Here is a 23,258-nt window from a genome sequence, read left to right as displayed (position 1 = left end):
ATTTTTAGACATCTGACAATCCTGCCTATAAGGTAAAATTACAAACTTTCAGTGCTCCCATGATAACCTCAGCTAAAACTAATCATTAAAACTATTGCTTACATTATATGTCACGAGTTAAACAATTTATATACGAATGCAGTAGAAAACCAAAGACGGCCAATAACAGGTGACACAATAGCAGGAACCATAGTGCTAAATGAACTAGACCACTGAAAAGCTTGCTGTGCTTTAGTATCTTAAGAGAGACTTGAAACTTAAGCACCTATGAGCCAGGTACTTCATCTGATGTGTTTCTGGTTAAGAATCCAGCTGCACATATTTACATGTTGTGAAACAATAAGCTGATTACAATGGCACAGCGCCTGGGTGGTGCGAGAGGTTGTGGGTTTGATCCCCGCTCAGTCTGTGTGGATTTTGCATGTTGTCTGCGTGGGTTTCCACCAGGTGCTCCGGTTTCCTCCCACAGTCCAAAGACATGCTGTTCGGGTGGATTGGTGACTCTGAGGGACTCTCTCATAGTGTGTGAGTGACAAGAGTGTGTTACACTGATGTATGGATGAGTGACCCACTGTAAGGAGTGCACAATACTAGCAGTGCAAGTCACCTTGGTGCGTAAGATGTGGGCTCATAACACTACACGGAGTTCACTGGAAGTCACTTTGGAGAAAAGCATCAGCAAAATGAATAAATGTAAATGATCAAATCGCTCTGGACATAAGAGTGTGCTAAGCAATTAAATAATCCTACCAAAACAAAGGATGGCATTTAGTCTCCCAAGATGGAAAGTGAACATTAGTGAGCTGGGCCCTTGAAACAGTACGCCCACCACCCCACCTCACAGCCACCTTTAAAATATTCATGAGGACAATTACGAGTTACACTGGGGCCACAGCGAAGTGGGAGTAGAGGAACTCGGGCATCGGCGGCACTAGCGTAACCGTACAGGGTATCGGACTGGCCCTCATTGGTCTGTGAGACACGTGGTTGTCGGGACCCTCCACAGCCCCTCTACGTGAGCATGTCTGCACAGGCCTGGCCCCGATGACAGAGGCAAACGCAGAGAGAGACCGGACTGGTGGCCAACTGATGAGAGACTCAGGAACAAGAACAGACTTGTTAAATATGAAGGAAGACGGTATCAGCAGGGGGAGTTCAAACAACAAAGCCCTGCAGTAGCGTAGTGTAGCAAGCAACACACCTAAGGGACCTGTGGTTGGTCCCGCCAGAGTACAGCCATCCACCAGACAAGGCCTACGATGTGGCTAACCGGACAACCACACACAAAAAGCCTCGACCAGGAATTAAACATTAAGAAAATAAGCTTAAAAATGTGCTTCAGACAAAACCAGTTCAGCTAAAGGTATCGTTGAATTGGACCATGTGAACCTTTTGCTCTACGGGAGCTAGCCGTGTGGCATGACAGTGATGTTTCGCAATGAAGAATCAGCAGACCTAATTTACTACAATAAAAAAAAAATCATCAGATAACAAGTCAGAAATATTTGCCAAGATGACAGAAGACAATATAAAAAAGTGTACTATAACTATAAGGGACAGATAATGTGGTGGTTATAGCTCCTGCCTATTGACTGACTCTGAGATCTTATGTTCAAAGCCAATCTTCTGTAGAGCTGCCGTTGAAACACCGCTCAAGTATATGAACGAGTAGATCCTTGTAAGGTGTTTTGGAGAAAAGTGTCAGATAAATGTAAAAATGCATATCTCACGTTACTAACCTTCATCTTTCATGCAAAGATAGAAGCATATGGGGCCTCCCCAGTAGCGCATCAGTAAAATGCCTTGCTCCCTTGGGTGAGTGAGATGGCTGGGGATCCCCCTTATTGGTAATACAGATACATACGTGTGGACAGATCATGCTGTCTTCCAGGCCTGTTGCATTCAAAGGAAGTCTGCAACCTGTACAGTAAAATCAAGTCAATGGTAAACGGTACACACACAGCGGAACAGAGCGTCTCTCTTCGGAAATCATGGGTGTCAGACTTCAAGAGGACTCTTAAGAAACTGGTCGGCCAGATTAATTTGAGAGACACAAAACACAAACAAGTGTGAATTGACATTTATTCACTTAGCAGACACTTTCCTCCAAAGCAACTTCCAACGAACTCTATTTAGTGTTACCAGCCCACACACCTTATTCACCGTGGTGACTTACACTGCTAGATACACTACTTACACTGGGTCACTCGTCCATACGTCAGTGAAACACACTCGCTCCGTGTCACTCGCACACTATGGGGGAACCTGAACAGCATGTGTTCGGACTGTGGGAGGAAACCGGAGCAGCCGCAAGAAACCCACGCAGACATGGGGAGAACGTGCAAACCCCACAGAGACCGAGCAGGGATCAAACCCACGTTCTCTTGCACCACCCAGGTGCTGTGAGACAGCATCGCTACTTGCTGTGCCACCATGCCGCCCTTAATGTCACAGCAATATTACACATTGTTTCTAAAGATTCAGTAAAAAGAAGCAGGACTGGAGTGACGGGGCACTGCAAAGTCAATCATTAATGGTACAGCTTTAGTTCTGTATTTAACCTCCCCAGGACTAATGATTCCCACCTCTGTATGAAACCCATCTACAAGACCACTCTGACCATTTCCCAGTACATTCAGCGTTCATTTGCAGACATTAGACGTGTCCTGCATGATTAGCTTGATGTGAGTGTTTCGCAAGGTGCTTCACCGCTGACATGAAACACACAAGCACTCCATGAAAGGATGACGGCGCAGGAGTGTTAAGAGCAGAGGAGGGGGACTTATGGGGACTTTCAACACCTTTCTGCTTCGGGCATCATTAATGCTAAGGAAGCACCATTTCATTCTTGCAATGAAGTAACGAAGTACCGGACGTTCGTCAGAAAAGAATCTACTTTGCAAAACAACAGAAGCGAAATTAACACAGGCAGAAATGTATCAGGTGTCTCATAAAGCAGAGTTACTAGAAAAATGAATTACACATTCCAGAAATTTAGTTGTGATTTTACACAGCATGCTCCCATTGTACTGGAGAGAACAAGATTTCAGCAAATTCATGCAATCTGCATTTTAAAATGACAAAACGATAATAATCTCACCCACAATACTGGTGCCCCTTCATAGCAACTTTAAGAATAAGGTGCTATAACGTCAGTCAAGCAAGAAAGACTGGAATGTCCGTTAAAGTCGGCACTGCTGGCGACAGTCTGTGTGTGAGAATGCATGTACGCAGCTGTCTGTGATTAATCCTACAATCATTTCCATACAAGAATACAGACTGCATTTTGAACAATTGTGAGATCATTCAATTCCTGATGTTATTCAGTTGCAGTAAGTCACGTATCTCAGTTTCCAGTCAGGTTCCAGTTTGTGAATCACAACAGAGAAGAAGTTTCCATCGACCGAGAGAAAAGGAGACAGGCCCAGAGACTAAATAGTAAAGAGAAATTATTTAACACTTAGAGTCTAGTATATTATAATGTGTAGCTATACAGTGTATAGAATATACTGTGACAATGAACGGTCAAAAATTGCAGCTCGTTTAACTGACGCGTTTCAGCGCTGTAAAGACAGCTGCACGCTGGCTGCTGCAGTACTTTCCGAGCTGAATGAAAGTAAGAAAGAAAAAGAAAAAAGAAGTCACGTGGACCTTAAAGCTCTGTGTTAGAACCCACAAGTTCTGGAGATCACAAGCGCAGCGACCCAAGCCTCTCCAGGGGAGGCGCTCCAGTACGCCCAGCCAGGCACCCGAGGGAGGGACCTCCCCCCCTCCAACGAGCCGCGCGCAGATGCGTCCGAGTATTGGTGCTCGGCCTTGTCCGTATCTGCCGGGACAACCCATTCTGGACGGCAGCGTCTAAACAGCAGAGCATTTAGCGAAACTGCTGGGCTGAAATCTGCTCACACGGTAGTTCTGCCCTCAGTGCTGTGACCGTCCTCTGGCTGAACAGCCTTGGAAAGAAGGGGAGGGGAGGGAAAGGAAAAAAAAAAAAAAAAAAACAGCCGAGGCCATCGGGGCACAGAGACAAGCGTGCGCCCCTGCGTGTCCGAGAGCTCTCTACGGCGCAGCAAAACAACTTCAAGCACGGTGCAGCATGAGGAGGGAGAGAAAATTGTTTTCCTCTGCAAAACAAGGCAAAATATTACACGGAACCACAATTAGGCATTCTGGTTAACAAACATTCATTTCAAAGAATCCCTCTCATAATGTCCTCTAATGAGAACCCATGCTATTTGTATCCAGCAGACTAGGGCTGTGTTCAAGCACTTGAGATAAGAATATCTCTCTCATTAGTGTCATTGAAAACTAATGTTTACAAAGCCCGGGAGAGGCGGCTGCGCTTTTGCTGTTCTGCCTTCTTTTTAGCCCTTTGAAAAAGGACCTGCTTGCGGAATTAAAAAAGCTCGAAAGTTTCAAGGAGGAGGAAGAGAACGTGCGTCAACAGCGCAACGCAGAACAAAAAACAAGGAGCTCTCGTCAGTAACTAGGTAACCGCGAGGTCTGACGGGCCGCATCCCACGCGTAGAGGAGGACACGGGCCTCGTTGGACAAAAGCTGCTCGACAGCGATGCACCCCGACGATCCCTCGGACATGTCCGAGAGTCCACCGTCGTGATTAATGACATACGCACAACGGCACGGCAATGTGCATTTCGGCACCCTGTGTTGTTGGCTAATGGCTTTTTTTTTTTTTAACGGATTCCAGCGGCCACACAATTTCTACCCCGCACGGAGCGTAACGCCAATCTTATTACACGTAAAAGTGCAATGAAATTTTTTTAGTCTTTGCCCACTAAACTAACATGAGATAAACGACTGACTGGGAAACCCAGCGCAACAAAATCCGCAACCGTCTTCCAACAACAGGCAAATAATGTACGTACAAAACGCTGAGAAATGCTATTTATACATTTTAAATGGCAACGTGAAGGCGAAACGCGCATTTTTTATTACAAAAAGAGGAGTATCAGCATGAGTGGCAGGCCTTGCTACAATAACATAGGTGTCCCATTTCAGATGGTGCTAAACAAAGAACTGTTTTTCACCTCGGACTGAGCAAGAAAAAGGAAAAAAAAAAAAAAAACAAACAAGAAAATAAAACACACTCATCTTACTCTCGTTTTGCCGGTACACCGACAAAGCCCTGATTTTCAAAGCCAACTAGAGATGTGTGCTTGTAAAAAAAGAATATGCACTCCACACCGTTTGAGCTGTGATCTGTGTATCGAAATACAGCTACAATTAATAAAAAAATAAAGCCACAGCGAGCAGCACGGAGCGACGAGTATGACACTAACAATACCTATTTCACACACCGTGAAAAGGAGAAGTGACTTTTGGCAGATACCACACCAGTATGAATTAACATCACTGCCAAGTCAAAGGAAATGCTGAAAAGTATTAAATGTTGCTAATCCCAAACACGACTAACGGGGAGGATCTGATTATACGCATCAGACCTGGAAGACAGGCTGCTATTTCTGGTGTGCACACATAGTTTCAGTGTGTTTCTTTGTTCCGGTCTATGTAGTTGAAAGGCGAATGCGCTAAGATGTTCCGTGAGGCGACAGCTGCTAAAGTTGACTGCTGAGACTTACAAACGACAAGGGCGGAAACACCGAAGGCGGTGAATGGGGAGCCACGCTGGCTGCCGCTCTGTGTCCGTAGGCCTCTCCCCACGTGAACGCCTTCCGCCCTGGAAAGCTGGAACACCCACAACGCCAGTGTCACTCTGGGCTCGATGGTATAAAACCTAGAAACTTCTCGGCAGCCTGACTGCGGGTCCGCGGTAACTTCCAGTGCCCAGGAGTGGTGATGTTCATCTCAGGGAAAAAAAATAACAAGTGCATTACATCAACATAAACTAGAAACAAACTATAAACCTTAAACCTATAACCTGCCATCAAATGCATATGTGCTCCGTGAATAACAACTGTAATAATGTATTCTTCACTTTTTCTTTTCCAAATATGGATTTTTTTGGGGTGTGTCAATGGCCAACACCTGACTGTTGTGACAGGTTGCCAAGGTTAGAAGCGATCAGCATGTCCTCCGTGGCCAGGGAAGGCGGCGTCACTATAACGTACACATCTGTAGAGTCTTATGTTTAAGCCAAAAGCTTATAACTGCACTTTCCCATAAGAGGGCCCAGTGTTTGTTTTGACTCTATGGACAGAGAGTACGTGTTCATCCCAGCAACGTGCACCACATCCTGTAAGGGGCCACATCTACTGTATGTGTGATCTCTGTAAAAAGCCTGCTCTCCCAATATAATATCATCTGAAAAGTCATATAATTTCCAATACTTTTATATTACTGGGCAGCACAGTTATACAGTAGATAGCTCCGGGGGCCACACACATTGAGTCATTTAAGCTGGCACTTTTATTCAAAGTGACTTCCAGTGTTAAGCTACCTACAATTATTCACCCACTTAAACTGGTGGGTAACTTTTACTGGAATAATTTAGGGTAAGTGCCTTGCTCAAGGGAACTATAGCTAGAGGTGGGATTTAAACCTGCAAGTTTTGTGACCAAAGTAAACAGCTCTAGCCCCTAGGCTACTAGATACCCCACTGCAGCTGAGCCACTGAGCTAAGTATTTTTGGACATAGGTTTGATCCCCACTCATTCAGTGTGGCGTTTCATCCTCTTCCAGCATTTGCGCTCTGGTTTCCTCCCACAATCCAAAGATATGTATTTAAGATGAGCTGGTGATTCAACCGATGAGTAAACATTGCTGTGTTGTGTGGCTAGGCAAATACGTACAAGTAGTGCGGCGTACCCATCATCATAAGACCTCTTGTACAAAGGCATCAGCTAAATATGCATTACTGACAATGTAGATGTATTGTTGGCACGTAATTGAAAAAACTGCAAGAGTGTCAGCCTTACAAGTTGTAGTATGACATTTTAACATTAATATCTTTTCAAGCAAACAGAAAGAAGGCTGTTGTGTGCTTGCACAAAGGTTACAGCAGAGGTGCTTTCCAAGGTACCTCTTTTTGTGAAATTTTTCATAAGATGAAATAATAAGAATCCATCAGCAACCGTATGATCGCGTTTAGACTCAGTGGACCCTACATGAATTCAATACTCTAATGTAAAAATGCATGACAAATAGTAAAACAGTATTAACAATCAAGCCATATAATCCAAGAGAAAAAACACAAATCATTCTGTCATTTTCTTAATAAAAACTTTTTTTTTTGTCTGATGGCACCTGAGCTTGACAGCTGCCTGCAAAATAACCACAGGGGGATTTCCCAAATAACCAACTCCATGTTTACCATAGTGATAGAAAAACCTTGATCTCCAATCCCTTCAGATCCAACTGACCCCAACAGTTATAACTACACACCAGATCTTCAACTGCTGCTACTACTGCCCTGACACAGTCCAAAAAGGACAGCAACCTTTACTAGCAGACAGCATTCCCAGACACTGATGAGATACACTATGCTTACTCAGGTCCATTAAGACACAACTGACAAATCTATTCTTATCCATCTCAGTTACGCTGGCAACCAGCCAACAGTTGATCTGCCCCTACAACTGGCTAGATGAAAACACACATGAATATCGCATTAACATTTACATTTAGTCATTTAGCAAACAATTTTCTCAGAAGAAACGTACATCTCATAGAAAATACAATTTGTGCATGACATTAGGAGAAAGAGAGACATATTTGCAGACGTGTGATTCTTAAGTAACGGGTGTGGTGGCGCAGTGAGTTGGACCACAGTCCTGCTCTCTGGTGGGTCTGGGGTTCGAGCCCTGCTTGGGGTGCCTTGCGAGAGACTGGCGTCCTGTCCTGGGTGTGTCCCCTCCCGCCTTACGCCCTGTGTTACCGGGTAGGCTCCGGTTCCCCGTGACCCTGTATGGGACAAGTGGTTCTGAAAGTGTGTGTGTGTGTGTGTGTGATTCTTAAGTAGTTAGTTTGTTTCTTTCTACCATATGCACCAATGTTCAGCACACAAGGAGCTGCAGAAAACTCAGAATACCGATGATACCCGATTACCTTCCGACTAATTTTTTTTTTTTTTGAGTCACACAAACATTTCCTTACATTGAAGTAGTAGCCGTGTAAAGGCTTATTCGGGCATGATCTTAAAGTTATGGTGCATGAACATTTACACCTTAAACTTAAGAGATCGTGGGCGAAATGAGTCTGGAAGAGATGAGTTTTCACACCCTTTCTAAATGTGGACTGAGTTTCAGCAGTTCTGAGTGAGAGAAGAGGGCATTCCTCCACAACGGAGCCAGAACTGAGAACCTCCGTGCTTTACCTTTTGAACGTGGGACCATCAAGTGGGCAGATGGGGAAGAGAGTAGCAATCTGGTTGGGGTGTAGCGGTTGATCAAGTCTTGTAGATAGCTGGGAGCAGTTCTATTGATGCATTTGTAGGTTATAACCAGGGTCTTAAATTTGATCCGGGTGGCTATAGGAAGCCAGTGCAAAGAAACGAGTAGAGGAGATAATGGGAACGCTTCGGCAAATCAAACACAACTAGGGCAGCAACATTCTGTATCAGCTGTAGTAGTTTGATGGCAGTAGCAGGAAGGCCAGACAGAAGAAAGCTGCAACAGTCCAGACGGGATGTTACCATGGCCTGGACAAGCAATTGGGCAGAGTCTTTTATGGGGTAGGGGGTGCGGTGGCGCAGCAGGTTTGGACAGGTCCTGCTCTCCAGTGGGTCTGGGGTTTGAGTTCTGCTTGGGGTGCCTTGTGACAGACTGGCATCACATCCAGAGTGTATCCCCTTTCCCTCTAGGGATATGCCCTTTGTTGCGGGGTTAGGTTCTGGCTTGCTGCAACCCTGCTCGGGACAAATGGCTTCAGCCTGTGTGTGTATTGTGAGGTAAGGATGGATCCTGTGGATGTTATGCAGGATGTATATGCAGGTCCAGGTTGCGGCTTCAATGTGCTGAGAAAAAGATAGACTTCAGTCGATCATCACTCCCAGATTCTTAGCTGAGGAGTTAGGCAAAATGAGTGAGATGTGCAGTTTGATCGAGGCAGGAAAACAAGCCAGCTAGAAGGTGTAGGTCTCCGTTTCGGAGAGGTTGAGTTGGAGGTGGTGATCGGACATCCAAGCAGAGATGTGCAACAGGCAGGCAGCGATGACCGCGTAAATGTCTGATGCTCCAGGTGGAAAGGAGGGGAGGAACTGGGAATCATCAGCGTAGCAGTAGTATTTGAATCCATGAGAGGCAATGACAGGGCCGAGGGAGGAGGTGTAGATTGAGAAGAGCAGAGGGCCCAGTACCGAGCCCTGCAGGACACCAGTTGAGAGGGGCAGAGGAGAAGAACGGGAACCCCGCCAGACCACTTGATAGGATCTGTCAGATAGTTAGGACTCAAACCATCTTAGTATCATTCCTTTGATCCCAAGCTGACTAAGAGAGGAGAGCAGAATTTGGAGGTTGACAGTGTCGAATGCTGCAGACAAGTCAAGAAGGATGAGGACCGAGGAGAGGGAGGCCGCTCTAGCCAACCAGAGAGCATCAGACACTGCAAGAAGCGCTGTCTCTGTGGAGTGACCAACTCTGAATCCAGACTGATATCCATCAAGGAGATGGTTCCGGGTGAGGAATTCACATAGCTGATCACAGGCCGCCTATTTTAGAGGTTAGACAGGAAGGAGAGGAGGGAGACTGGCCTGTAGTTTTGGACTGAGTTAGGATCCAGAGAGGGTTTCGTTACCAGAGGTGAAATGAGAGCAATTTTGAAGCTGGAGGAGAGCGAGGAGTTCATGATCTTAGAGATGAAGGTGGAGACTTGCGGGGAGATGGTCTGTAGGAGTGACGATGGGATTGGATGAAGTGAGCGTGACTTGACACGATATTTCCACCTGCATTCTCAATGTGTGACTTTCGGTATAATGCTAATATTACTTTTCAGAGTAACAGGAAAGCAAGTGAATTATAAGTACTGTATGTTTTTTTCTGAATTTGTAATACACAACTCCTTTTAGTCTTGCATGCAATGTGTTCACCGAGACAAGAGCGCAGGCTGTCATCTTTGGGTGTTAGGTCATGAACGCAGCAAAGTGAAATAGTACGCAGACCATTTTAGAGTACTCTGCTGGTGTATACATTTATTCCATTTAGCTGGGGTCAAAGGCAACAGCTCTAACCACTACACTACCACTACTCCAGAGTTTGCACCAACAAGTCAGCAGAAGGTTTGTGCAGAATATTATTTACATTTTTCTGACAATTAATCCTTGGGTGTGGCTGTCACAAAGGAATAGAAAAAGCAATGCCAACAATAACGGTACTTAATCATACTAAAATTTTTTGTCAACTATAGATACATATTTAGAGCATATCATTGTATATTTTTCTTACACATATTTTAGTATTGTATTCAACACTGCCACAGGCTGAATCATTATCCAGCAGTAAATTATTGTGTGATTAGTACAGGTATTCACTAATATATGTACTCCCGGTTTACCGCGCCCCCCCAAATGATATGATAATATGATTTTAAAGTGTTCTTCTAGTTGATTTATTATAGTTTTGAGAAATGTTTTCCTTTATGTTTTTTGGTTCACGTACCTCTTCACATTTTAAGAGGGCTCTCAAAACTCAACTCTTTCTGACTCAGTTATCCCCTACTCTCCTAAATGCTCGATAAACAGTTACGTGTTTGTTACATTTTATAATTTTTGTTTGTTAGATTTTATAATTTTTTAGAACAATGAATAAGCCTATATACAGCTTCTCGTGTAATGTATACCGGTTTATTTAGGGGTATGTGACAAATTGACTGTATTCAAAAATGATGTCTGCATCCAGATTTCTCCTTCTGTTGCTGTAATGCACTCTTTGTATTGTCTGAGATGTAGATCGCTTTAGAGAAAAGCATCTGCTAAACGAAAAAAATGTAACTCTACTGTATGCAATTTAGTCTGTAAATGTCCTTCTTGCTTGTGTTTAATATCTCATCACCCTAATATTTTTATCACTGCTTCTTAAGATTGTTTTTAAGTGCTCGGAGGGTGTTTGTGGAAATATTTCGCCATGACCATAAAGTCCAGGAAGCCGTCATTGTGGAGCACCGTCCTCATGCCCACACTTCTACTGACACCTTAAAGGTAAGGCGATGTTGCGCAGGATCACCGAGCGAATCTGGCCCCCTCTCCCCGAAGAAGGAGCCACCAATAAAAAAAGTGACACTCAATAAAAATGCAGTCTTTCCTTTACAGTACTGTCCCTCTCACAGGGCAATCTTTAAGCTGGTCAGTTGCCAAGGACTGGTAAGGTCAGGACATCACTGGGGAGGGCAGTGAGGATGGAAGGAAAAACTTGGTACTGTACCCTGTAGGGCTCACAACGGGGGGGGGGGCTGGATGCAGCTCCAGTTACACTGTCTTCAGAAAACGGCCAAAAACTACAATATACATAGCATGTTTTAGGCACAATGCAGCAGGAAGCAGCAGTAGACGGCAGTAGTAATCGCTTTGGATGTGTTTTAGAGGGTCCCATGCCAGCCAACCAGCCAGGCAGAAAACGCCACAATTATCAGTTAGGAGAATATTTAAAATCTTCAGTAGCCCCAGTATCTAAAGCACGTGCTAGGCAGGTTCCCTTTGATATTACATGAGATTCCATGCAGGTCAGGTTTACCTGCTTGAGTAGTAAATTCAACAATGACACGTGTCCAGTTTTGCAAACGAGCAGCTGCTTTGCATGTGCAAGAAACTGCAGCTTATCAAATTGCAAACGCGCCCTTGTGAAGGCAGGAGTATTTCACTACACTCTCTCCACGTTGAGCAAACAGAGCATAACATTAAGCGCCGCAGAGGGAAAAACACAATGGTGAACCATAAGTATGATAATATGTCCTCACACATAGAATATTCCTTATGCCAAACTCAGTGATGCCGTGAAATAAATGGCAAGAAGTAAAAAATGTGTCTCCAAAGCAGTCTCAATATGTCAAAATTTCCAGAATTCAAAGGCACTGGAAATCACATGCTGTGCGCAGTTATCGTGCAAATACGATGCCCCCCCCTTTCAAGCAGGATCAAGGTCACCCTAATCCATCCACCATTCCAACACTATTCACCATTACAATCGTTCTTATTGCTTTCACAAAAAATGCAATGCTCTGCAGAAAGATGTGCATTTCGGTAACTTAAAAGAAAATTAAGAGCTGTTGGCTCCCCCTCGGCACAGCCGTACCCGCCTCAGCTTCCCTCACATCCCACTGACAAGCATAATTGATCAATCACGCTAATTGACCAGTCTGGGCGGCCTCCTCGTGGCAGCAGATGTGCCTCATTTGCATTCATTAAGCGCAGAAAGTGTCCTGATTTGCTGGACTATTTTGGTTGACATTCAGATCCCCCCCCCCCAAGTGACGTGTTTTCTTTTGCACTTATTCCTGAACTTCTTGGACAGTCAAACCTAAACACATGAACACACACTATGACATTTACCATTGCCAAAGTACTGGGACATTATTATTTTCCACTGTTAGCAAGCAAGGCATTTGAAATAATTTAAGTTTGCAGAGGAAACCTTGTACCAATCAAGAATCAAACTAGGCTGCGCTCCATTCTCTCTACTTCTACTTTTTCCATCCTTTACAATGCATTTTTTTGAAGCTGATGGATATGAAAATGTAATACTCCCAAGGGTTTTGGGGCGTAAATTAAGCATTCAGACAAACAACAAAATTACACTTTACACACGACCTAGAAAATCATAGTCATGTCTCCAGGTTGTGTGTTGTGGTCATTGTGCTTGGGATCTGTAATTGCAGCTAGAGGACATTTTTCACTGGTTTTCTTCCAAATTTAATTGTGTTTCAAGGGCATTTTTTGGTTGAATCACTTTAAAACTGAATGTTAAATTCAATTAAACAATGTCAAAAAAAAAGAAATGCCAGCTATATTAATACAGCTGCAATTCAAGTGTTTAAATTATGGCATTTAAATTTCAGCATGACTGTACAACTTTACAGAGAATGTTGAGTTAATGTTGAGTGGTCATACCAGGAGCTGAATGTAAAAGGTAAAAATCATAGTTTTTTTGGATATTTTTACATTATTACCATGTTTGCCTACGTGACACCCTTCCCAGGGTAAGAGTTTTAACACTTTGCACTTTAACTTTGCACTGTCCATTGTATAAGACTATTAACCCATTAATCTGAGCAACACCTCCCCCTCAACCAAAAACAAGGTCTGGAAGCAAGGTGAAAAAGGTTACACCATCCCCTCCAGGAGATGCCTGACCAGCTATCGTCTTTGTCGCACGCCTTTCACGGGACCTGACGGAGAAACGCGTTAGGAGCAGCGATTGTTAGAATGACACATCTGCCTGTTAGAAATCGCATTCTGCTGAGCCGGTCCGTGAAACAAAAACATGGTGGACCACTTTTACGGTACCCTGTCAAGCTCATTTGCTGCAGGGTGTGTCAACGCCCACCACCAAGTCCCCTGGCTACATGACCTCAGCTCCCCCAAGAGAAAATCCATGCCCTTGAACACAAGGCCACTTATCAGTGTATCTCCCCCACCCACAGTGCCCCCCACCCGGTCTCCAGTTTCCGTCCCACCCTCTTGTGACCTCAGTGCTTCAATACGTGCTGCCCTCCTATTGTACAACAGCCACAAATCAGAATCCTCACAATATGCTGACACTGCCGCTCTACACGAGTACTCGCACTCCAGACACAAAATAATTTTCTTTGTGAGCCAAGTTCAAAAGCTTTGTCCACAAATGGGCTAAAACTGCAAAAAATAAATTTTATTTTCAAGTTTTCCCATTTTAAGACAACTCCTGAAATTCTGGGTTATGAGAAATTAAAACCATATTTATATTTAAGCGGTACACCCTCTGGAATAAGGAAAAGGACCTTTGTAATGTAGAAACAGGCATTTTATTTACTATATTTAAACAACCAAAGTTTTGAAAAAATCTTATCCCATCCTCAGTATGGAAGTGGGAGAAAAAAAGATCTCCTTTGTCTCTTGCTACCAAGGAAAACAAGAGGCATGGATCTTTAAAAGTATACTCTTTATGTACTTGTTTTGACAGTCTAGCAGAAGGCCAGTAAAATATGCTCGTGTTTGAAAACCACACCGAACAAAGGCAGTCTTTTGTGCAATTCCTGCTAGTCATTAGCAAAAGTTTTATTTGCCTGTTTCTCTCCCCCTATTTGTTTGTGCCATAAGGGCGGTACAGCAAAAGGCATTTGAAATGAAAAGGCCTGTAAACTAGGAGGTTACCTTGTTTACATACTGGTCATGCTATTTGCAACATGTGGTTGTGCTATTTCAATAACACGGCAGGTCCTCATTTGAATAAAGAAACATCTCCATCTTCTGAAACTAAAATGAGGCATTCATTTATTCCAAAGTACTTGCATTTGCATTCATGTTACAACATTACTTAAACATGTGCAATCTGTGTGCTTTTATTACGCTTTCACATATAATTCCAAAATGTAATACATCTGACAGTTTTACTCTATTTCTAAAATACTTCAGGGTTTCTACGCTCTTACTGTAAAGCTCGCGGAACATGTTATCGCTCCTGCTGACTAGGAAGCGGATGCCACGTTTCTCCATGTACATTTAATGAGATTACTTTAATTACCTACAGGAGCGATTTCATTTCCAGCACAAATAAAACTCAATTTGAAGCACAGCTATTGTAACCACAGGACATCTTTGTTTTATTCCTTTACAGACCTATGAATGCTGCGGTACGGTTGAGGAATACTGCGGCATTTTCTGTGATAAGCTGAACTCTCCTCAGTTCGGTGGCATGTTCAGGAAGGCCTCAAAACACGTTCCTCTGTATCTCAACCTGCAACACGTCAGTACACCTTCAAGGCCATACATGCCTGAGCATTTCCTTTGAGAGCGATTCTGAACAGCACGATATTTTAATTTGAAAAATCTTGCAGCAGAACCCAGTGGTCATCAGCCACGGAAGACAGTTTTCAGTAGTCTTTTGCAATACAGCCTTTTACTCAATAAGACTTTGGCAAAAGCGAGTGGAGAAGATGAACAAACTCCTTTCACTTTGAATTTTTACACTGACAACCAAGTCCCTGTCTAAACAGCGGCAATGCTCAAGGAGTGATCAATCTGTCCCCCAGTTCTTTGTGCAGCAACCCTCCGATGGTTCTCGCTGCCACTGTGGATGGGAAAGGGTTGAGCAGTCTGGAGCGTTGGTGAAGATTTAGCAGGAGTCGTTCCATCTCCACACACTGACCTGTTTGCTCAGGGAAGAAAGCTATCTGAGATCAAGGCAATGGCAGTTGACCAGGCCATTTCCTGTCAGAGCCACTGATCTTTAAAGGACCAGAAAACCGTGTGAAAAAATATTGAAGGAGAGGAGAGAGACAGTCTGGTATGATTCACTGTAGCCACAGTCCTGCGTCTACACCCAGGTGCTCTCCAGCACCCTCAATTTTGTTCTACCCTTATTTCTTTTACTTTCATATTGACTAGGTTTCCAATTCTCACGTCTCTCTCTCAATGCATGGCATTTATCCCCAGTGGAGAGAGGTGAACTTGGGCACACCTCTTCTGATGTACATACTTCACATGATATGGTTCTTGCCACTCTATAGATCCAGACTTTATCAGGTGACATAAAACACCTGGAGAAGAGCACTACTCACACAATTCCACTGGCAAACCTTAGAGGTGCCGATCAGACCAAAAGAGGAGCAATGAGTGAAAAAGAACTTGTCACCCCGACAACGGAAGTGAATACTGGCCAACTTGTGCTCCCTGGACTCTTCACCACAATGAGGCCTCAAACCCATATTCCAGTCATAGGGTGCAGCCAATTTACCTGGTGCCATCTCCTTGTCATGGAACCAGGTCCCAGCAACAGAGGCATGCCAAGGAGCCCATGCTGATCAGCAGCCTTCATTCCAGGCACGCATCCATGCCCCCCACCCCCACTGCCAGGCCTTCATCTGCAGATGGTCCCGCTGAGCAGGAATGTGACCTTTGCTTTGGTGGCTCACGATGAACAGGGACTCACACTGCCTCACTGCCTTGTTGCCCCGCAGGAACGTGGTCCGGGTCGATACTAGATGACACTCGCTCTTCGAGAGGAACAGTCAGAAATCTGTACACAAAACTGTGAACACAACTTCCTTACACAGAATCTCTTCCTCCACCTTCTCATCCATTCATGTAAGCAGGAGAGACAGTTCTCATGAGACTAGACAGTGACGATTCACATGCACTGTGTCATACCCTGCATCTCCATCTACACAGAGCTCACTACTACCAGCAAAACCCTTTAACTGGCTAAACACAAGAATTGTGCGCACCTCTAACATTCTCAACATATATTCTACCTAGTGTTCTTTAGGTCTGGCGTTGTTGTGTATGTCACAAATGAAGTTACCTTGTGCACATCAGCTACCAAAGGGCAAAAATCCAAGCAAACAACCATAGACATGGCAATGTCCCTGGTATTACTGCCCAGAGCCAATAAAGTCTTAGTCAAGGGTCTTCTTTATTCGTGATAATTATTTTCCATTTAGCTGACACCTTTCTCCAAGACAATTTAACAGGATTTAAAGTTGAATGCTAAAGTAAAATACAGCATTTCTTTACCTTGTACAGTTATGCCTCAGTTTTGGCTGACCAGTTCTGGCTGAATGTTAATTGCACTACTGATCTGGCAAGAGATGTCTCGGGCAGAGAAACATCCTCTACCCCCTTTGTTTTGGTCTACATTGTTTCACAGACATACTGTTCAAAACACATTCATTGTCCTAACATAAAACATAAAGAACTGATCACAGAAATGAACAAGGCTGACATGAGGAAAAGTGCCCGCGTCAAATCATTTCCATAAACTCTGAAAGTGTGTATGAGGGGTAACAACCAGCTCCCATGACCAACACCTCACCATTATCAATGTTCTGTTTGAGGGGGAAAAAAAGAATTGTGTTCCTGGAGTTCAGAGAACTTTGCTGCTTTATAATGGAGATAAAAGAAATCAGGCAGCAATGCCAATCCCCCGAAGGATGTGATGTGAACTCCCGGCCGCAGTTATGTAAGTCCAATGTGTGGGCAAGACACCCATACCCATTCGCTTTCAATAGAGCCAAGACCCTGCTCCGTGGGGGGGGGGCTCCTGAACAAACCACACTCATGGTTCTCAAGTCACCAAGTAACTCCCTTGTGAAGATGCGAATTTGGGTAACTTGCCGGAACGCTGCTGTTATAAACTTCTTCTTGCTTGTCAGAAACATTCTGCGTTTGAGCACAAATGCAAGAGCAGATGGGCAGGTCAGAGATCCCTATGCCAGCTTTGCGTACTTCATAAAAATATTGAAATCTACCTTAAATAGACTATGTTTAAGCCCTGGACATTAGTTTTTAAACGCAAATACAGCCATTTATTGTTACTGCAGAACTTGCAAGGAAATGTTCACATTTCATGTACTCCAAAGTGACAACATCATTTTGAGAAAAGTTTTTGGGCAGGCTCAAAACCACAAGGGTGTCGGCAAGATTATACATCTCCGAGTGAATCTGCAGTCGGGCGCAGGTCTTTTGTCTATGTTGCTAATGGGCCAAGGAACTGAGACAAACTGATCAGAAATCAGTGTTTCTCAAGTACGGACAGAATTATCAACTACAAGACTCAATGGTTCTCGACTCTTGGCTTTATGGAAGTAATTATAAGAATAATTCCATGTCCGTAGAAAAGGCAAAAATTTCACAGTGCGACACAGTTCGAGTTTATTATCATGTAACAACGAAAGGCAGCTCAGAAATAATCATAATCCATTACGTGCATTATCTGTCTTGCCCACAGAAGTGAGCTGTAAACCCAAGCTAATGGCAGTAATTGCTAAACGGTGCAGATTTTTGAGAGACAACAAAGCCAATCTAGTCATCTGCACATGGGGAGAAATGGATTTGAAAACATGGTACAGATGGCTGTAAACAAAGAAAATACAGCATGAAATCAAGAGGTGTTTGTTAAAGTAGCGGAATAGTCCAATTCGGGTAACAAACCAGTGGTCGACACAAGAGGGGAGCTCAAGGAAGCGTGTTGCCATGGTTTCCATGGTTCTGTGGGGCCTGTGTGCTATCGCTGGGTGCAGGCCTGCTAAAGGAGAGGTCCTATTTGTCGGCAGTTGGTGGACTAAACTCAGCCTGAAGTTATCTGTCCCTGCAGACTGCCACACGGCACACGGCACTCCACAGTGACATCGCGGAAACTAACCTGCGGCTTCAGCGCTACGAGTATATAGGCGCGGGAGCTGACTGCACCACGTTATGCATGGCTGCATGAAGGTTTTAAATCAGCACAGTGCACTTATATCAATATTTATCTAGAACTGTTTTGATTTTTTTATACTGATGTGTGTAGTCTTTGTCAACTCTATTTGATGATTCACACAACATATGATTTGGAGTTCTGTTTTTGTTTTGCAACTCCACTGGCAATGGTTCTTTAGTGGGAAGAAATATGAAATAAGAAAAACAAGTTCTGATAAAAAGATTTACTTCTGCCCAAGTACAGACCACGTCAAGGCCGTCCGAGCTTGTTCCCAAGCAAAAGCGTGGCTGCTTACCTCCACAATGTCCGAATTGGTTCTGCTCTCGTGGGGCTCGTTGTACTCTGTGTATTTCAGCAGGACTTTGTCCATATCAGTGCTTGCATACTGAAAGAGTTTGTTGGAGCTGTTGAAAATGATGAGCGCTATCTCACAGTCACACAGCACACTCAACTCGTAGGCCTTCTTCATTAAGCCAAACTTCCTCTTCGTAAATGTCACCTGGAAGACAACAGTCAAAAAGGAAAAAACAAAGAGCCTCAGTAGTGAAGCAAAGCAACAGTTACTCAGTGACACTTAGTTCAGCAGCGACTGTATTTCAATTCCTTGTACCGGTGTTGAACAGAAAGAAGGCAAGTTTTACAATTTCACCAAATAAAAGATGGGTTGAACTGTCTGTGTCTATTTCTGGCACAGGCCCTGAGGATAAACCTAAGTAGATTAAGTGAACTTTGAAACAAGCTGAAAAAGTGATTAAAATGTACTTTCAACACCAATTCTAACAGCTTTTGGCTAAATACGCCCTCGCAGTTTCGACTCTAGAAGTGTGGCGTGTTCCACGCCACCAACAGCTATTTCTCACCAGCCATCGTGGCTGTTCCGCTCCTCCCAGGAGTGAGAAGGATAGCCTGTTTGTGTCAGCGGTTAGCAAGCAGGACGTCGGCCGTGAGAGAGACACAGCAAGCAGAGAGAGGGCTTGTGGGTGAGCACAGAGAGCGTGCTCCAAGGGTACTCTGCCTCCTCCAGACCTTCAAATCAGAGCATGTTCAGCATCCCGTCTTTGGGAACACAGTGGCCTGTTGAGGGAAACGTGGCAATCCAGTTCCCATTACTGCGGCTAAAAGAACAGGAACCAGCTCCTAAAAACTGGGGACCCAGTGTGTCACTAATGTGAAGAAACAAAGGGACCTCCTGCTCTACTATGGAGAGGAAATGAGATTTCCATATGCCCTGTTACTGGGGACCCAATTCACTGTTACTGGGGGTTAACATGGGGACCCTGTACTGTGGGGAGAAAAGGGAAAAAAAAAAAAAGACAGGAACTTCTTTCTGTTACAGGGAGGAAATGAGGCTGCCCAGTGTCCTGCTTTAGAGACCGAGCCGTGGCCCCTCCTCGGATGAAAACGGGTAACGCAGGAGCCTCCTCTTTGGGCATTCTGGCCTTCACGGCAAAGCGCTGCAGCCCCTTAACCGTCTTCCTCTCCACATTTGCAATAATCCTCATTATTCTTGTCTGAAGACATAAATGTTTAACCCTGATGAATAATTTATAGGCCTATTCTTCCAATGATCTTTTTTTCCCCATAAAATGCATAATGTACATAAAAGGAAAGCTCAGATATGCTTAGTGTTCTACAGCTCTATTTTTCTCAACTGAAAAAGACTGAGGCATCCAGTAAACACTATGCCTCAGCTCTGCAACGACTAAATATGTCCATATTACACACTGGCAATACTACTAACCTGGTTAGAGACGGTGTAATTGGTCACAGACGGCAATTACCATTACTCAGAGCAAACTAATCTTTACTTTCACTGCTAATGGCCTTCAGTACCTACTAAATTTGAGTTAAAGGAGTCCCATAAACAGTGGAAAATGATTTTCTAATGACCCACAAGCTACCATGCAGTCCAAATATATCAATATATTTTATTTTCAAGTGAGTGCACTGCAAAAATCCAAGGTAGGAAGAACTGAATATGTGTTGATCTGGAACAGGTTACCTTTCGGAAAAAAAACGGTGAAAAAAAATAAGAAAATAACTGCATTTTGCTTAGCATACAAACCAAACATAATAAGTCACCACGGATAAAGACATCAGATAAATGAAAAAATACATTTCCCTAATGTAACAAGCCACCATACATTCAAACCTTTATATTAAATGATAATACAAAGAAGCACACACACACACACAGTCTGAAACCGCTGGTCCCAAGGGGGGTCACGACGAACCGGGGTCTAGCCCGGCAGAGCAGGGTGCAGGGCTGGGGGTGGCGGGGGTTGGGGAGACGCGCTCGGGGCTGGACGCCAGCTCGCCGCAAGGCACCCCAAGCGGGACTCAAGCCCCAGACCCACCAGAGAGCGGGACCCGGCCAAGCTCGCTGCGCCACCAGCCAGACTCTGTCTAATTTGTGTGATAATTTAAGGACCAGAAAAAGACGAGAAACTGCACGACAAACACGTCCCCAAAGCACACCGCACGAGATCAGCAGCACTATGAGGGCACATTCAGCAAGGACACACGCCGGTGTTGGTATTCTCTTTCCCGGGCCAACGGAGGCCTGGTCTATGGGGCTGGGTCCACCGCCTGCTGTGCCCTGCCCGGCACTGAAAAACAGAAGTGTCTGAAAAACTTCCACCACTTCTGCCCCCACAAATAATTTACTTTTTCTACTAGCATTTGCTGTTTATGTGGTAAAAATGGAAGGAACTATTTTCTTCTGTGAAAAAAAAAAGACGCTTCCAAGGTCTCGGGTCAGAAAGACGGATCCACACAAACGGTACACACACAGGATCAAGTCGGACCGCAAGGGAGCGGGACATTTCAGGCCACTGTGCTCAGAACAGAACACCATTCTTCTGTTCATCTTCCCTAGTTATTCTACAAATAAATGCCTTGATCTGAAATAAATGTCTCTTGTATCAACAAAAATGTTTAATATTTAACAGAGAATTGCTATTTCTACAACAGGTTATGCGGTGACGCCACTAGGGCTGTCATGGATTATAATGGCAATATTATGAAGCTGATGGTAACAGCTACGGCAATCTCTGCCGCGTGACGCCGAGAGCCGCCAGAGCAACGAGGGAGTGGGGGGTGGGGTGTGTAGACTGTACAGTCTTGCCTAACAGGCTCTACACACAGTCCCCTGTCCCTACCCCTGGCCTCCCGGGTCCACATGAGGACTGGTGGAAAGCCACAAGTGGCTGAAGGGGGGTGAGGGTGGGCTGCCCCGTTCCACTAGTATGATCGGGTTGCGGCCCGGCCTCAGTGCGAGTGTCAGTTCTCCCGAGCGCTTCTACAGAACGGCCTTCCATTTCCACATTGTTTACTGTCGAGTCAGCTACAAAGTTCCTACTTTAGTCTCTAATGTGCACTTTGCAGGAACCAACCAGAGCTTGAGCTCCATAGGTCTGATGCCTTTTCACACCCACAGTTGAAAGAGAAGCGGGCCATATGTGGATCACGATGAAGATGACTGTTGAAAATTGGCCCCCATTTTGGCCTCAGCATCTGTGTGTTCTTTCTCACTCTCCTCTTTTCCCATCCCATGTTCCCCAACTGTCCCGTTGCGTAGTCAGTCGCTCAACTGCTGCCACGGACGGTGGATCAGGCACACTTGTTGCCTTCTCGCAGAAAAAGTGAATGCAGAAAAGGAAGTGATGATGTGTGTGCAGAACTGCGTGCGGTACTGGAACGCATGGCTGAGAGGTGACAACCAGAAGAAAAGAGATCAACACAAGCCAGAAGCTCCCTGTCTGCTTATGCATCGGTGTGTGGAAGGCAGAAGGAGAAGATGCGCAGAGGTATGATGGGAGGGTAGGGGGATCGGGGAGGAACGCAATGGCATGATTGAGGTCCCCTGAACTACATTTATGGTTTTCCATCAAGCTGTGTGCTCGGGCCTGGCAGACATACAGGCACCCCCCCACCACAGGTCTGTCTGGATTAGGTCTCAGAGGGGCTCAGGTGATGTGTCAGCACCCTCGGACCACACCCCTTCCCAGCCCCAGAGAGCCCCAGAAAGTCCTGGCTGCTCGGTCCCAGACTTCACCCTCTACTTGCATTATAAGCAAACAATTTTCTGCACAACCATCAGTTATTTTGGCTGAAGACCTCTAAGGTCTAAACTATCTGTCCTTCTCACATGGACTCCAGATGCTGGTACGACAGTCACAGTTGACCGTTAAAACGAAACTCTACAAAAAAAAAACGAGCCAAATGATATAAAAACTGCTTGCGATGTTAAAATGCGTGTCAGAATGAAATTTAGCAACACTAGTTTTCAATTACTTTTAAGTATCTGATAACTAACATTTATGCATCACATCTTGAAGGGCATAACTCCCAGGAAAAAAATGAAGTATTACCATCATGCACTGACTGCATTGGCACTACACACGACAAAGACACAGCAGCGCGGTTGTTTTTAGAAGAGGACTTTCAATTCCTGCCTTAATCTGACTCATCTGTGTTGTTTTTTTTTTAGCGTCTCCCTAAGAGGGCTGCAGGGCTGAATCATTCAATTGTACATGCCTTCCAAGAAAACTTTTTCTTGGTGAACCACCTCCGCCGTTCATCTAAACAACCTCTGAGGTGACTCTCAACATTAATTCATTACAGACATGGCACGTAAAAGAGGGCACCGACCGGCCTCCACTCGGGCGTGCGCTATACAACTTTCTTTGCCGTCAGAGATTCACCGCGTATGCGACGGTGTCACGCCTCCCACTTCTGCCACCAGTCTACCAATTTGTTCCTCTTCTTGTGGCTTTTCTCTTTGTTACTGGTTACCAGCTGTTTTTCTTTCTTTTTTTTTTTTTCTTACTCCTACTGTTCGCAATCACGAATGACAGTTTCGTTACAGTATCGTCTTTCCCTCCAGGAACTCTCAAAACTTCAGACGAACGCGGCCAGCAGGTGGCATAGTGGTCAGAGCCGCTGCCTTCAATTCAA

At 44.6% G+C, this 23,258-nt stretch overlaps 1 protein-coding gene across 19 annotated transcripts in view; it reads right to left on the bottom strand.

The window, feature by feature from the left end:
* The window catches only part of LOC108926595 (myocyte-specific enhancer factor 2A-like), a 94,803-nt gene that overhangs the window by 29,342 nt on the left and 42,203 nt on the right, over positions 1 to 23,258 (bottom strand). For all 19 annotated transcript variants that reach the window (XM_029253393.1, XM_029253397.1, XM_029253394.1 and 16 more), the window contains one exon: positions 18,595 to 18,798. In XM_029253393.1, coding sequence (XP_029109226.1) covers positions 18,595 to 18,798 — 204 coding nt within the window. The remainder of the gene's footprint in view (positions 1 to 18,594; positions 18,799 to 23,258) is intronic.

This window comes from Scleropages formosus, chromosome 7, assembly GCF_900964775.1.
Source record: "Scleropages formosus chromosome 7, fSclFor1.1, whole genome shotgun sequence".
Lineage (NCBI taxonomy): Eukaryota > Metazoa > Chordata > Actinopteri > Osteoglossiformes > Osteoglossidae > Scleropages > Scleropages formosus.
Note: the sequence above shows the minus strand (reverse complement) of the source record. Positions and strands in the feature narration are given on the sequence as shown.